We start from the raw sequence: 14300 nt of genomic DNA on the forward strand, positions 1-14300 counted from the left end.
GCATGTGCTCTACTCTGTCATGGCTGTCACTGCTTCTCTGTGGTCCATCTCCTGCAGACACCACACTAACAGAAACACAACCCTTAACCATGTTTAGCTGTAGAATAAAGACATTCTCAAAGTCTAACGATGCATTAGTAGTAGGGGTGCACGATTATGACATTTTGACCTATTTCCGATCTCCGATTATTTGCAGGGTCATATCTGCCGATACCGATTCTGACCGATTCCGATATTATACAGAGGACCACAATGGAAACAAGTCTAGGCCCTTGGCCCAGAGCTTGGCCCAGAGCCTGTTAATAAAGTATTCAATCAATCAATAAATAGCATTATACTGTGTCTGTTTTCACAACTGAATGACTGAATGAGATGAGTAGACAAATTAAATGTAGATTTATTTTTAATTTAAAATTTTGCTGGTGAAAACCGATTAAATAATGTGTATTATTTTGAGACCATTCCGATACCGATATGACCGATTCCGATTATGCTACCGATTAATCGTGCATCCCTAGTTAGTAGTGTACGTTTTTATGAACAACATTAACCACTTTAACCCTTCGATGTCCTTATTTTGGGCAAGTTTATAATATAAGGCTCATGTGGTTAACGTCCATATCGCTGCTGTCGGGAAGAAACCACCTAACTCCATTTTTCAGGAGTTGGCATTGTAACTTTATATATTGTCAATTACTTGCATGAGAGGGGGAGAGGTGGTGGAGTTAGCTGCTTTAGCAGACAGTTTGAGGGCCCAAATATATTTCAATATTTTTTTTATACCAACACAGACCTAAAGGGTGTTCAATAGCTTGATTTAAGAAAAAGGTGGTTTCCTGACGACAACATTGATATACAGTACTAGGTAGGCCTAAGTGCTTTTCAACCCTCTTCCTAATCAAGGTCCATTATTTATTCAGCATTTGAGCCACAACCACCATTTGATGACATGTAACCTCTCAGATACAAAACTTGTATCTGATCTTATCGTTGGATAAGATTGTGTCCACAATTCCATGCTGTATTGATGTTGGTACCACGGACGACCCATGGACGTACCACCCATGGACCTGTAAGGGTCCGTAAGGGTCCATTTGGTTTAATTTTATACTCTCAAGAGTTAAAGATCTATAAGGGTACATTTGGTTACCAACTCTCCATCAAGGACCACTTGTAGTCCCGGACCACTGGTTGAAAACCACTGTACTAGTAGGTGATAGCATATCATTTTCAATGGGGAGCAGGTGTACTGGTGTGACACCCGCTTCGAATGTTATCAACCGATAATCACCAGTAGTAGTTACTAATCACTCTAATGCAATCGAGCCAGCAGGCTCGCCTGGATTAGGATTCTCCGCTGTGATTAGGAAACACCGTGACCGTCTAAGACTGATATGAGGTTAGGGGACTTACGTGGCCGGTTAAGACTGATATGAGGTTGTTAGGGGATTTAGGTGGCCGGTTAAGACTGAGGTTAGGGTTAGAGTTAGTAATAGTCGGACAACGCTACCAACCACGTTGGACGCCTCCGCGTTTCCTTATCAAAGCCGGTCAGCTCCAGGTGAGCCTGCTGGCTCCATTGCATTGGACTGATAAGTAACGTACTGGTGCTTATAACTTGATGTTCATACAAGTCCGCTAGGTGTGCCGCTCATGTCGGAACTGTGCGTGTGTCTCCCCGCAGGTCCTTCAGTGACAGCTGTTTTCCCAGCAGCCCGCTGTGCTCAGACCTGGCAGACGTGCAGTGGTACGGCCACGACAAGGCCAAACCTGGAACTCTGGTCTGAGACCCTTAAACTCTCTACCCGCCCCACCCCCCCATACTACTACCACCACCCATCTACAACCTTACAACCTCGTCTTGAAAAGGTCCCTGACGTAAACCACCTCTTTTTGCCCTATCTGGACTAATGGTGACCTGGAAAATGATGGGTTATTATGAGAGCCTCAGGCTTTTGGAACTTAGTTTTTTCTTTATCCACCCGCAGCACTACAGACAAGGCCCTTTCCTCGTTCACACTCCTCCAGCACGCGAGGAAATGACTCCAAGGGGAGACAGAAAGATGCACTGTACACACACACACACACACACACACACACACACACGCACACACGCACGCACACACACACACATTCACAGAATGCAGTGTCATCTGTCTTACCTTTCCCCCTCCCTGACTTTACTGACTTTAACACCAGTGTACTGCCAAACAATCAAGAGGATACCTGCTGGTTTTGAGCCCTCCTTGCCATCCTGTTTTGTACCCCTGGGGGCTCCATCGATAGGTGTGCGTCTGCTCTCATTCACCCATTGATGATGTCTGTTTGGCTGACTTGTACCTGTGTAGAGAAAGAAAGAAAGAAAGAAAGAGCAGTAATAAATGACACATAGGAGGAGCGACATTAGACAAAAGAAGCTGATGGACAAACAGTCTCGGTCAGTTTATCCCACAACCAAAGATCCCAGCAGATGAACTGGATGCGGCAGGGTTCTCGTGGAGATGGACGACGCTACACAGAGTCACACTAAAATACTGGTGTTCCCCATAGTTCTGGTAACGGACTGTCAGCCAACGGAGTGGGAGTGTGGACCGTTCCTGGGACGCTTGTCTTGAGTTAGCAATACCAGGCGCTGTGGCAGCACAGGAACCGGCCATGGAGGGAATGTAAGCGGATAAAAGGCCCCGCCATACAGAGAGAGATTTTGGACATGGAGTGGTTTTTGGGGCGGGTTTGGCTGTAAACACAATCTATGCGAACTTTGACTTTCACTCTATGGTTTTCACTGAGACTGTCCCTGTCTGCTACAACCCTCTCAGTCTGTCTACTGTGTGCTGAGAAGAACAATGGACAAAACCAGTGGTGGTTGAACGATTGGGGGTGGGGGGGGGGGGGGGGGGGGTCGAGGAGGCGAAAGTGGTTGTCGGCAGCATCAAGTACCGTTTTGTTTAGTACCCTGTAAACTCTAAATGTGTGCTTTTAGTTTGGCCGTTACGTACCCCTCACCAAACAACACTGACCGTAGTCTCGCCCTCCTGTCTTCTGCTACCTATACGTGCATCTGGAAGAGAAAGACGATTGTGCTGTTGGAGATCTGTGAAAGTCAAGCACATCATCATCGACCAGTGTGTCTGTAGACGTCTGTTAAGCTTCAGTGTAACCGTCTCTGTTTTTTCCCTCTTGATGCAGTCGTGGCTGTGTACTGGTCTGGTCCCCCACCACGCTGTGTTTCTGTCCTTCCCTGTGTACAAGTGTAGAGGGGAGACGTGCTGGGTAAGAAAAGAAAGAAAAGAAAAAGGAGAAAAAAAAACATGGTCTATTCTGTCTGTCTCTTTGTCTGTCAGTCCAGCACCAGTGTCTGCTCTTTCCGGTTAAGGATGGGAACAAACATTTTGTACAAGCAGAGGAGAGGAGCGTTCCTCCTCCTGTTGCTTTTTAGTGACGGCTTGTCCTCTCTCCTTATACGCAGTGGTGGAAACTGTACTCATATGTTTTATTTTAGTGTAAGTATCAATACTGCAATGTAGAAATACTACTGTTACAAGTAAATGTATGGAATTCAAAATATACTTTGTGCAAAATGTCCCATTTCAAGTTTTGAAATGTATAAACGTCTTTTGAAAATAGCCGATCTACAAGTTCACAATGCCCGAAATGTATATAGGACTGAAGTGGTTAATCTATGTTCTGTAATAATAATCGAAATCTACAAAGTAACTAATAACTAAAGTTTTTAAATAATTTTAGTGGAGTAAAAGTACAATAATTGGATGCTAGATGTAGTGAAGTAAAAGTATTGGAAATTGAAACTCCAGTAAAGTGCAAATACCTCAAAATTGTACCAAAGTACATTACTTAAGTTACTTTCCACCACTGCTTATGGGCAGTATATGGCCACTAGAGCACCTGACCATCAGAACATAATCATATTATGGTCACACTCTGGTCAGCGTCAAACACGTTGGTGGTGCTTTTATTGTTTGTACTGTTAATTCAGCGCTGAAAATGTCATTCCCTTCAACCGCCATGTTAACTCAACGCCACCAGTTCCATATACACACAGTAAGATCCTCAGTGTTAATGAACGCATTTGTGACTCATTAGTCAATGTTGTACAACATTTGTACACGGTCAAGAGTTATAAATGAACACTCAGGATTTTCACTGTGTGGCTATCAGACCAGCAGAGTGACAGCGAGTCACCTGGTATTTACATACTGTACAAACTGTATGAGGCACTTACCTTACTGTGTGTGTGTGTGTGTGTGTGTGTGTGTGTGTGTGTGTGTGTGTGTGTGTGTGTGTGTGTGTGTGTGTGTGTGTGTGTGTGTGTGTGTGTGTGTGTGTGTGTGTGTGTGAGAGAGAGAGTTTTCAGTCTTGATTGATTTCAAAGCACAACATGAATAGTCATAGAATGTCTATTAAGAAGGACCCAATTTGGAATGCTTATCATCTGATTCTGTTTTGGTGGTGGGGTCAACTTGAAGTTGCCGTACGTACACAGTATCAGAGGAGTTACAGACAGCCCCCTGATATAGCAAAGGAAATAACACCCAAACACCGTCTCCATCGTGGTGGTCACTTCACCACAGAATCAATGTGTTTGTATCATCAGGATCTCATTACAGCAAAGAAAGGACGGGACCTTGATTGGGTTCCTTTATGGGACCAATGGGCTCTATGCACACACACCATTTTGGAGAACTTCTTCCCCACTTCCTTCACAGGTGTTACCAATGACACTAATTAAGGCTCTGTTCCATTCTGGTCAAACAGAGTCAGGGTGCTGCTATTGTGCATGTTGGCTCACTGAAAACACTCTGCTATACACCTTTGGGTCTCAAGTGTCCTTGAGTGTGTAACTCTGAGAGTGTACAAATGGAACCAAATGTATGGGGGTCCTTGAAATTAAAAAGTTTGAGAACCATTGCACACAAAATGAAACAGCCTTAATTAGTATCATTGGTAACACCTGTGAAGGAAGTAGGGAAGCGGCCCGGAAGTATAGGAAGAGTTATTTTGTGTGCATACTGTATAGAGCCCATATTGTGTACACAATCAGGACAGAAGACAAGCCGTACACACACACACACACACACACCCCACCTTTTTCAGTTACAATGTCACACAAATACGCTGACTCTCTTTCCTCAAAACAATTCATTTCTCAGAACAGGGTCTTACATTTTAAGCACATCCAGGTTTTGCCGTGAGGAGTGTGTTTTAATGTTGAGAGAACATTATGCTGGGAAGCTGCAGTTGTATTAGACTAGCAGGCCCGTCGCTACTGCGTGGGTGACTTATACCACAGTGGATGGCTGGAACCGTTAACCTTAACCTGGAACCGTAACCTTACTCTCTAAAGCACTGGTTCCCAAACACTGGGTCGCTCGCGACCCATTTGTGGGTCACGGACACATGTGTATGGGTCCCTTTATGTTTTTGTTTCCTACATTTAGTTTTTAATTATTAACAAAACATTTTCAAAAGACACAAAAAAAAAACTTTCATGAATTAAAAGCAAATTCAATGATTTATTTTCAGTTATTTCATGGCGATATAAATGGAAATCCAAGAAATTCCATAAATTAGAAAACAAAATGTTTTAAGTAGTAGTGGAAATAGCTATCGATGGGCAATTTTCACTAGTTTTGGGTCCTGGGTTTGGCAACCACTGCTCTAAACTTCTAAAGTACCCCTCCAACCAGTGTGGTCTCTTTTGGCACACTGGTTTTTGTCAGTTTTCCTCCCGCCTATCATCAATGTTGTAAACGTAAGCTGCCACTGTGCATCTGGTTCTAGACCAGACCCCCCCCCCCCCCCGCCCCCCATTGTTGAGGTTCAAAACCAACTCTGAGCTTTTCGTACTACAAGCTCAAGCCCCTCCTCTTGACCGCACGGCTGCAGTGCCAACTGTTTCTCTTTGAAAGAGAATCACCTTTTGTGTATCCATGACGCAGTACCATGCATGCCCTCCCCAGCGTCGTCCACCCCGCCCACCCCAACACAAGCACGTCTGTTATACATAATACTGCCCCCCGCCCCCGACTGTCCTATTTCACCTTTGAACTCTCAACCTTCTCGTAACGTCTGACCTCTGAGCCCAAATGTGACGAAGTGTGAAGTATACCCTTCCTCTGTCGCTCCGGAAAATGCTCCGTACGTACGTACGTCTCAGTAGAAATGTATGAAGTCTTTTTTTTTGTCCTGAAAGGATAAAGATAAAGCAAACCAACTAACTTTTATTGATCTTTTTTTTTGCTTTCCTGTACTTAACAGACAGGGGCGCCATGGAGCCTCCACGGGTGGATTTTTTAACATTCGCAACTGTTTTAAAACGATGTTCCTTGTTTTTTTTATACGAACCAGTATTTTCTCTCTCTGTCTCTCTCATTTAATTTTCATTAGTTCGGTTAACCCTTTCAGGTGCTACAAAGAACTGACCAGTTACAGCGTTGTCACTTGGAATCTTCTTAGGACTACTCGTCATTATCAATTCCAGATGTGCAACACCCCCAAGCTTATTTTAACTGACAGATTTGAAGTAGTAGGGACCCCACCTTTCCCCCTCACCACCAGACAATAGAGCATGTAACTTTGATTTTATTGGTTCTGTTCAACTGTAACCCGACATTAAAGGTGTTGTAGAGAAGAGGAAAAAAAAGTGGAATTGATTAAAAAAATAATAATAATAATAATAACTGAATTCCACAGTTAATTTATTCTTTTTTTCTATTAAGAATTTGTATAGTAAACTTTACATTTTTCAAAACTGTGTTGTTGGCAAGTCGATGATGAATTTTCCAGATGAAAAGACTCGGTGGTTCTTGAGATTATGAGAAATAAATTATTGCTGAATGTTCTCAAGAAGTTGCACGTGTCTGTTTATTTCATTATATCATGTGTTTGTAAAGTGGACAAGATGGGGCTTCTCATGTTCTTATTCATTCACTCTCTCACTTCTGGCTGCTACCAGAAAGGTTACAGTCTACAAGCTCACAGATCTAGAATTGATTGATTGATTTATTGATTGAATACTTAACGCATTTAGGACTATGGCCGATTGCCCGATTCTAAAGATGCCTTCTAAATACTGAACTGAAGTTTTCTGAACATTTTAAAATATTAATTCAAAAATTACAAAAATGTTATACTGCTAATAATACTGTATGTATACAACTATACATAGCAACAAGAACCCCAAAAGGGGTTCCAGTCCTGAATGGGACGGGAACATGTTGCAAATAGTACAGCAAGTACAAGCTCACAAGGCATCTTGCTATTTTCGGTTTGTGAGAGACGGTGCACAACGAAGTATTAAGGCAGGCTTACTCATTAGTGAAGAACCAACTTTCCTCCATCTGTCTCGAGTTTGTCTTGAGTCAGCAACGATGGCCTCAACCGGGCCATTGTATCAAAGATGGCCTCAGCCAGGCCGTTGTATCAAAGGGAAACCCTTTCATGGACTCTCATTCACTCACGCTTCCTCCCACTACTCACACTCACTCCCATGTCATCACGGTTAAAAGTCTCACTCACGTCTCTCTTATGGAATGTCCTCCAAAAACAACATGCATGGCTGGAGGATTTCCTTTGAAAGCCAAGAGGAAGATTCCATTCCAAACACAATAGATGTTAATCATCTTTTTGCATGGGGTCTACAGTAACGTAGGACAAAGGATTCAAGATGATAAATAGTGAAAAATGTTTGACATTCTTTCTTTTTTTTCTCTAAATCTTTATCCCACAATTTTGTAATCCATTTTTTCACCCAGTGCCAATTGCCTTAGCTGTAATCCTGGGTGCTACTCTCCCTCTGCCAACCTGGGGAGAACCCCAAACTGAGCTCATGATTCCTTCAGTGCATGAGGAGTGTCTGCCTTCCTGCCTGTCCAATTGTCCATGAGTAGCTGTCTGCCTGCCTGTCCAATTCTCCATGAGTAGCTGTCTGTCTGCCTTATAAGTGAAGAGCAATTTCCGCAATTACCATTTCCGCAATTTCCTCAATTTCCATTTCCACAATTTCCGCAATTACCATTTCCGCAATTTCCATTTCCGCATTTCCGCAATTTCCATTTCCACCATTTCCACCATTTCCGCAATTTCCATTTCCGCAATTTCCATTTCCATTTCCAACTATTAATGGCAGCTGGGTTTCATCATTCAAATAAAATAGAATTCTGTCCGTTTAGCTATAAAATTATGTCAGGGAATAGGGATACACAGTATATGTCTTTCATTTGCATTGCATCTCCCCCCCCCCCCCCCCCCAAGCTTTTATTTTCGTTCGAGTAATAGTACAACTCTAATAGTATTACTTATAATAATGTAATTAAAGATAACTTCATTCAGATTTATTTATGGCCCGCGGGCCTAAGGTTGAGTATCACTGGTATAGAGGATGTTGGGCCCACCTTTACCTGGCATGCGTCGAGCTGCAGCCCTCTTCTTCAGGTTGAACAACTGTGGGATCTTTGCATTGATGCTGACCTTTTAAACTAAGTGAAGTTTATACATGCACTTTTGCATGTAGGCTAGCTACTACAAACACAAACAAACATTACAGGTTACACTTACAGGCACATGATGCAGTAGTATTCGTGACTGAAACTTTTCACGGCTTTCAGATCCTATTGAAATCCAGCCCAAGGATCAGATGTCAACTTGTATAATAATATCCAGCCTTGGTCCCATCCTTCTCTGTCCGTGTACTAATAAATCCCACTTTCTCTGCTGTGTGTCTGTTCTATGTGTTCCCATAGCACTGTTACTAAGCAGAGCACAGCTGGAAGCTGTTAGCCAGACATTCCGTGAGAAACTGGTTCCTCTGGAAAAAAAGAAGAAGAAAAAAGATAAAAAATAAAAGAAAATCATAGTGGTAGTGTGTGTGTGTGTGTGTGTGTGTGTGTGTGTGTGTGTGTGTGTGTGTGTGTGTGTGTGTGTGTGTGTGTGTGTGTGTCCTATAAGGCTGGACTATGACCTTGCTTTATAGTGTCAGTGAAATCTCTTGGGAGTTGGGACATAATGTAAACACTGAAACACATTTTTACCGTGTGCGTGTGTGTGTGTGTGTGTGTGTGTGTGTGTGTGTGTGTGTGTGTGTGTGTGTGTGTGGGTGTGGGTGTGTGCGACTGCGTGTGTGTGTGTGTGATAGAGAGAGTGAGAGTGCAAAAAAGCATGAATACATTCTTTAAAGATTAGGCCTACATAGGACTAGGTGGTCCATGTTTATGTTGGGTAAAATCACTGTTTAGAGGGACCTCCATCCTCACTCACTGTATACCTCAGTGAAAATATTGCATATTAGCAATGGCTGCCATCTAGTGGGGACCACCGAACAGCATCCTTAAAAATGTCAAACTGACATGTTTGTCATCAGTTTTAAGGTTAAAACAACAGTATCCAGACTTCATAGGCCAACAACACTTCATTTTAAACCTGTGTCCTTTTAGAGTACATTGTAAAAAATTGCAATAATGGTATACTGTATACAAGGTCCAAGTTTTATCATAATTTGGCACAAAAACAACTTTTTCAACAGAAATGTACGACAGTGTTTTGGTCGAGTGATTCAACTCTCTTGTGGAGTGTTTTATTCAACGATCCATTTGACCATTTCCCCCGTTCATCCATAATGCTTGGGATCCAGCTGTTTTTGGAGGAGAATCTTAAGGCCTGCTAACGTTCTAAAACTCCAGAATAAAGATGGAGAAGTGATACTGCAGAGGTATTGAATCATCTGCCATGGGAGTTGATGTATTCAGGTTTTCACTGTAATCCCCACGACTGCGCCAGGTGGTTTCACAGTGGACCTGGAGTCATGCAGCTCGCATCGAGTGGGGATGGAATTAAATCACACTCTGTGTATGGTGTCATTTCATAATTATACCACTGTAAATTCAGATCGTGAGTTTCCCTGGTTGGACGTAGCACGTGGAAGGAATGTGTTATTCCAACCAGTTCCATTCCCCTCCATTAGGCGCCCCGGCTGGCCAGGGGGAGGCAGTATAGAGACCAGAATTACGGCATGTTTTTTGTGAGGTTACCCACGGGGAGAACATGCAAACTCCACACAGATCAGCAGCCCTACTTTTAAAAGACAGTACATGCACGCCCTGATCTACCGTATACAGTAACAAAATGCACAAACATCAGAAACATGGATCAGGAACATGGACACACATAAATAGACAAATACAATTGTTTAGATTTAAAGGCTGAATACTTCTTCTTCCTCCAGTAGTCTGGTGCCGTCTCCCTGTTCCTACAGGCAGAGAAGTCAAATTCACTTCGCATTTTCTGTAAATGTGTCTAGGTACGTCATTGCTGGTTTGAAGTTACACCGCCTGGGATTATTACGATATTGTACTAACTGATTAAAATCTGTCATTTTAAACCTTTAAAACATTTTAAACAATCTGGCATAAGGACATTTTGCATTACATTTTGATGGGCTTTTTAGGGCCATTTTGTACAGTTGGAGTATAACTGAATTGAACGCGCTGGTTTGGAATTAGGTTCTGTACATTTTCAGGTAATGAATGTAGTCCTGAGGGTTACGGGTCGGGTTAAATAGTTACCAGAAAAAGTGTGGTCAGTAGAAATCAAGGGAGGTTCCCAATCCTTACTATGGTATGGTGCATGACATCTATCACTGACCTGTGAGAGGCGGTTGTAGTTCTGACTGTTGGTTCCACTGTAGCGACGCAGGCCTCTCCAGCACACGAACAACACATAGATGGATGCCAGGAGACACTGCAGCGTAAATGCAATGGAGCTCCCCTTCGCTATATGTGCACCAACACGCTAGGGAGGGGATATTTGTAATGTCAAAAGAGGCAAAACATCACAAAGTCCTACCAGGCCTTCAGAAAGAGATCATAAGAGCTGTTTCCAAGTGTGGATCTGTAGTTAGATGTTCTGTAATATATCTGTACCGTACTGTAACTATAGTACGATTTTGGAATGCACAGACAAATACTGGTAGCTACCTGCTGCTTTGTTTTCAGATCTATAGGATGTGCAGAGCTGATGCTGTATGCCAGAAGAGCACAGGATCCAAGCAGCACGCTGAAGAGGTTCAGGCCCATCAGCGTAGCCACCTGCTCACAATCAACACAACATCATGAAACATTATGCACAGTCAGTGACCCATCATTGAGAACCAGTGATGTAGCAGTCAAGGTGGCTGGACCAGCATGACAGTGTGTTGAGGGTTCGAGTCCCGATCCCGACGAACATTGCTGTGTCTTCCCCCATCTCTCTCTACCCGTTCCCAATTGACATTTATTAGCCCGCAGGCCCTAGCAGTGATTCTCTAACATTTTAATTTCAAGCACCCCCAGGTTGACATGCATTAGGCCCCAGACCCCCATTTAATGGCATTTCTATCTCTGGAACGCCAATTTTTATGTTAATGTTAAACGTCAATGTTAATTTAACTCTGAGAGTGTACAAGTAGAACCAATTCCATTTGTACACTCTCTGAGTTACAACAGACCCATAAGGTCAATTTGGTTCTTTTAGCTGGGGAGTGGGGACCCCCTGGAACTCCCTCAAGTACCTCATTGAGAACCAGATGTACACCACAAGTACAGGTTGAAACAGGATCTCACTTAATATTACTTACCTTCAGTTTGCTTGGTTTCCTCTGGACTTCCACTGCCAGACACCCTGTGGCCAAAGACTGTAACAAAAAATAACATCATTGTCAAAAGATGGACAACTGTGTGTGTTGAGGTTCTGTCTTGATTTGAGTGTGCAAACCGCAGTACGTAACAGTTTGGTGACTGTCCTGTAATATTCTTAAGGAAGTGTTTCTCAAACATATTAATTTCAAAGACCCCCAGTTTGATATCCACTAATCCACGGACCCATATATATTTTAATCTCTAGGACCCTAGTCTCACGTAGCCAGACAACTATTCCACAATCTCCGAATGCTATCTGGAACTCTGGAACTACACCTCCCAAAATCAGAGTAAGGAAGCTGGCATTTCCGTTCACGAAAGTATTTTTTTAAATGTATTTCCATTTCTGCTAAACAGCAAGCTGTACTATAGGCTTACATGATTTCGATTTATATTAAGATACATTTGTGCGACTGTAAAGACTAAATGGAAGTGGGAGGAGGCTTCACTTCCGTTTTATATTTTACACACACAAAACACAACACAATGTGCTGACAACTTTAGCTTCAATATTATTTTTGTATGAATTTGGACTCACAAACAGACTCGACCAGACTGGTGTCACCATGGAGATAGAGCAGCCGTAACTCACACATGCATGGGTTACTGTGCTCAGTATGCAGGCCAGTGCACCGAAGACCTGCAACAACTGACAGACAGAAAGACAGACTTTAGAACCACAATCGGTCAATGACCATGTACGATTGTACGTTCACAAGGGATTTGTCTTGAGGCTTCTCTAGCTGTGTCCACACTCCACACAGAAACACAAGGAAATAAGTACAGTACGTCTTGCCGAGCCATGAGGCCCATAGGGCAGGAGCCTATCTTCTGATTCTGTAGCGTAAGGCAGCTTGATGTACAAGTACACCCCCTGGACATGACGCTACTATGTCGCAGGGACCAACCCTTGATGCTGAGTGCCAAGCAGGGAGGCACTGGGTCCCATATTTCTTTGGTATGACCCGGCCGGGGATCGAGACCTCCCAGTCTCAGGGCGGACACTCAAACCACAAGGCCACTGAGCTGGTTTAAGTACTTTACTGTCTCATATTAATGACAGAAAGTTATTTGTACATTTGTCATTATCAGCTGGCCTGTCTGAGATTCCCAGTAGGAATTCAGGCGTGGTGAAATATTGACTTGATTATTCAAGATGACATCAGCAGAGCATTGCACCAACTGACTGTATAGCGTGTTGACAGAACCAATACACACATTTGAGGTCTGTCAAAGGTCCACCCACAGTGTTTGTACTGAACACAAGAAAGTCAATCAATTGATTGATTGATTGATCGATCACTCAGTGTCAGACAAGGTAGGTAGATAGGGCTACATTTTCGTCACCGCTAAACCCCTTATCCCTAAACTTCTTTGCCTTTTTTTACTTTTGAATAGTTCAACTATAGCCAATCTATACATTGACACATTGAGCTTGTAGACTGGCCATTTTAACTATTCAAAAATGTTTTGCAAAATAGTAAAAAAAAAAAAAAAGGCAAAGAAGTTTAGGGATAAGGGGTTTAGCGGTGACGAAAATGGAGCCCTAGGAGTACTAATACTCACCCCACTGACTAACAGTCGGATGTGGACGACAGTCCCAAACCAGCGGTGGATTCGAACATCTTTCAGCTCCTCCTGGGTAGTGGCTGCAGCCAGTGGTGTGGGAGAGGGCGTCTCTTTAAAATAAACATGGTACAGCCCCTCCAGAAACATGTTTCGCGTCATCTGTTTGAAAAATAAATATGGACATTAGCAGCACTGCATTGAAAACAAAATAGAAATACCCCACCCCACACACACACACACACACACACACACACACACACACACACACACACACACACACACACACACAGTCAGTCACACACACACACACACACACACGCACACACACACACACACACACACACACACACACCACTAAACTTTAGATTGAGAGAAGAACAAATCTGAGATCTGTGATTCAGAAGAAAAAGCTTACCTTCCACAGTGAATGTACAAAACTATACGCTGTTTATCCACAGATGATCATATCAGCAGCTTACAGGAATCAGCCGACTATTAAAGACAACATTTAAACTTCTAAACATTTCTCTGACGGGTCTGCTGCTTTATTTGTGTCACGGATCCTCAGGGTCAAAGTTCACTTGAGTTTTTCTGCTGGTGAGATTGATAAGGTCCGCCTCTGAGGAAGTGACACTGTGATCTCATTGGTCCGAGACCACTTACATTTCATAGAGCACACATTGTTTAGCAAAATGCCTGCACATTACTCTGATCATACCATCTATCAGTATTATATGGTCAAACATTTCGTTTATTATAATGTTATGTACTAAAACAAAAATAATTATAATAATAATCATAAATACATTAAAGGTAGGCTAAGTGATTTTCTTTCGTTAAAATAAAACAAAAAGCTCTAGATTGTGATAGTACTCATTGCTATAGAATGTTTGTTCAGTAACAGGAGTCTCTGAATGGAATCGGTTACAAGCATGAAAAACCCTAGTTTGACCCGTCACATGCTACCCATCACATGCTCCTTAAAGCAGAATGAAAATGTGTAAATTTTTGCCTGCATATAGGTTGTTAATCGTACCCTAA

At 42.7% G+C, this 14300-nt stretch overlaps 2 protein-coding genes across 14 annotated transcripts in view; one reads left to right on the forward strand and one right to left on the reverse strand.

The window, feature by feature from the left end:
• frmd4a (FERM domain containing 4A) overlaps positions 1–4392 on the forward strand; it is a 165938-nt gene extending 161546 nt beyond the window's left edge. For all 13 annotated transcript variants that reach the window (XM_080762548.1, XM_080762552.1, XM_080762553.1 and 10 more), the window contains one exon: positions 1685–4392. In XM_080762548.1, the coding sequence (XP_080618674.1) occupies positions 1685–1787 (103 nt within the window). In that variant the 3' untranslated portion in view covers positions 1788–4392. The remainder of the gene's footprint in view (positions 1–1684) is intronic.
• Positions 4393–9595: 5203 nt separating this feature from the next.
• Positions 9596–14294, reverse strand: tmem253 (transmembrane protein 253). The gene is made up of 7 exons (XM_080761438.1): positions 13675–14294; positions 13257–13418; positions 12229–12339; positions 11630–11686; positions 10992–11102; positions 10660–10806; positions 9596–10264 (listed from the first exon to the last, which is right to left on the reverse strand). Exons 2-7 carry the CDS (start codon positions 13416–13418, stop codon positions 10211–10213), a joined length of 642 nt encoding a protein of 213 aa, XP_080617564.1. The 5' UTR covers positions 13675–14294; the 3' UTR covers positions 9596–10210.
• Between the last annotated feature and the right edge of the window lie 6 nt (positions 14295–14300).

The sequence above is a fragment of the Protomyctophum bolini genome (genome assembly GCF_963924005.1).
Source record: "Protomyctophum bolini genome assembly, chromosome: 4".
NCBI classification, from domain to species: Eukaryota; Metazoa; Chordata; class Actinopteri; order Myctophiformes; family Myctophidae; genus Protomyctophum; species Protomyctophum bolini.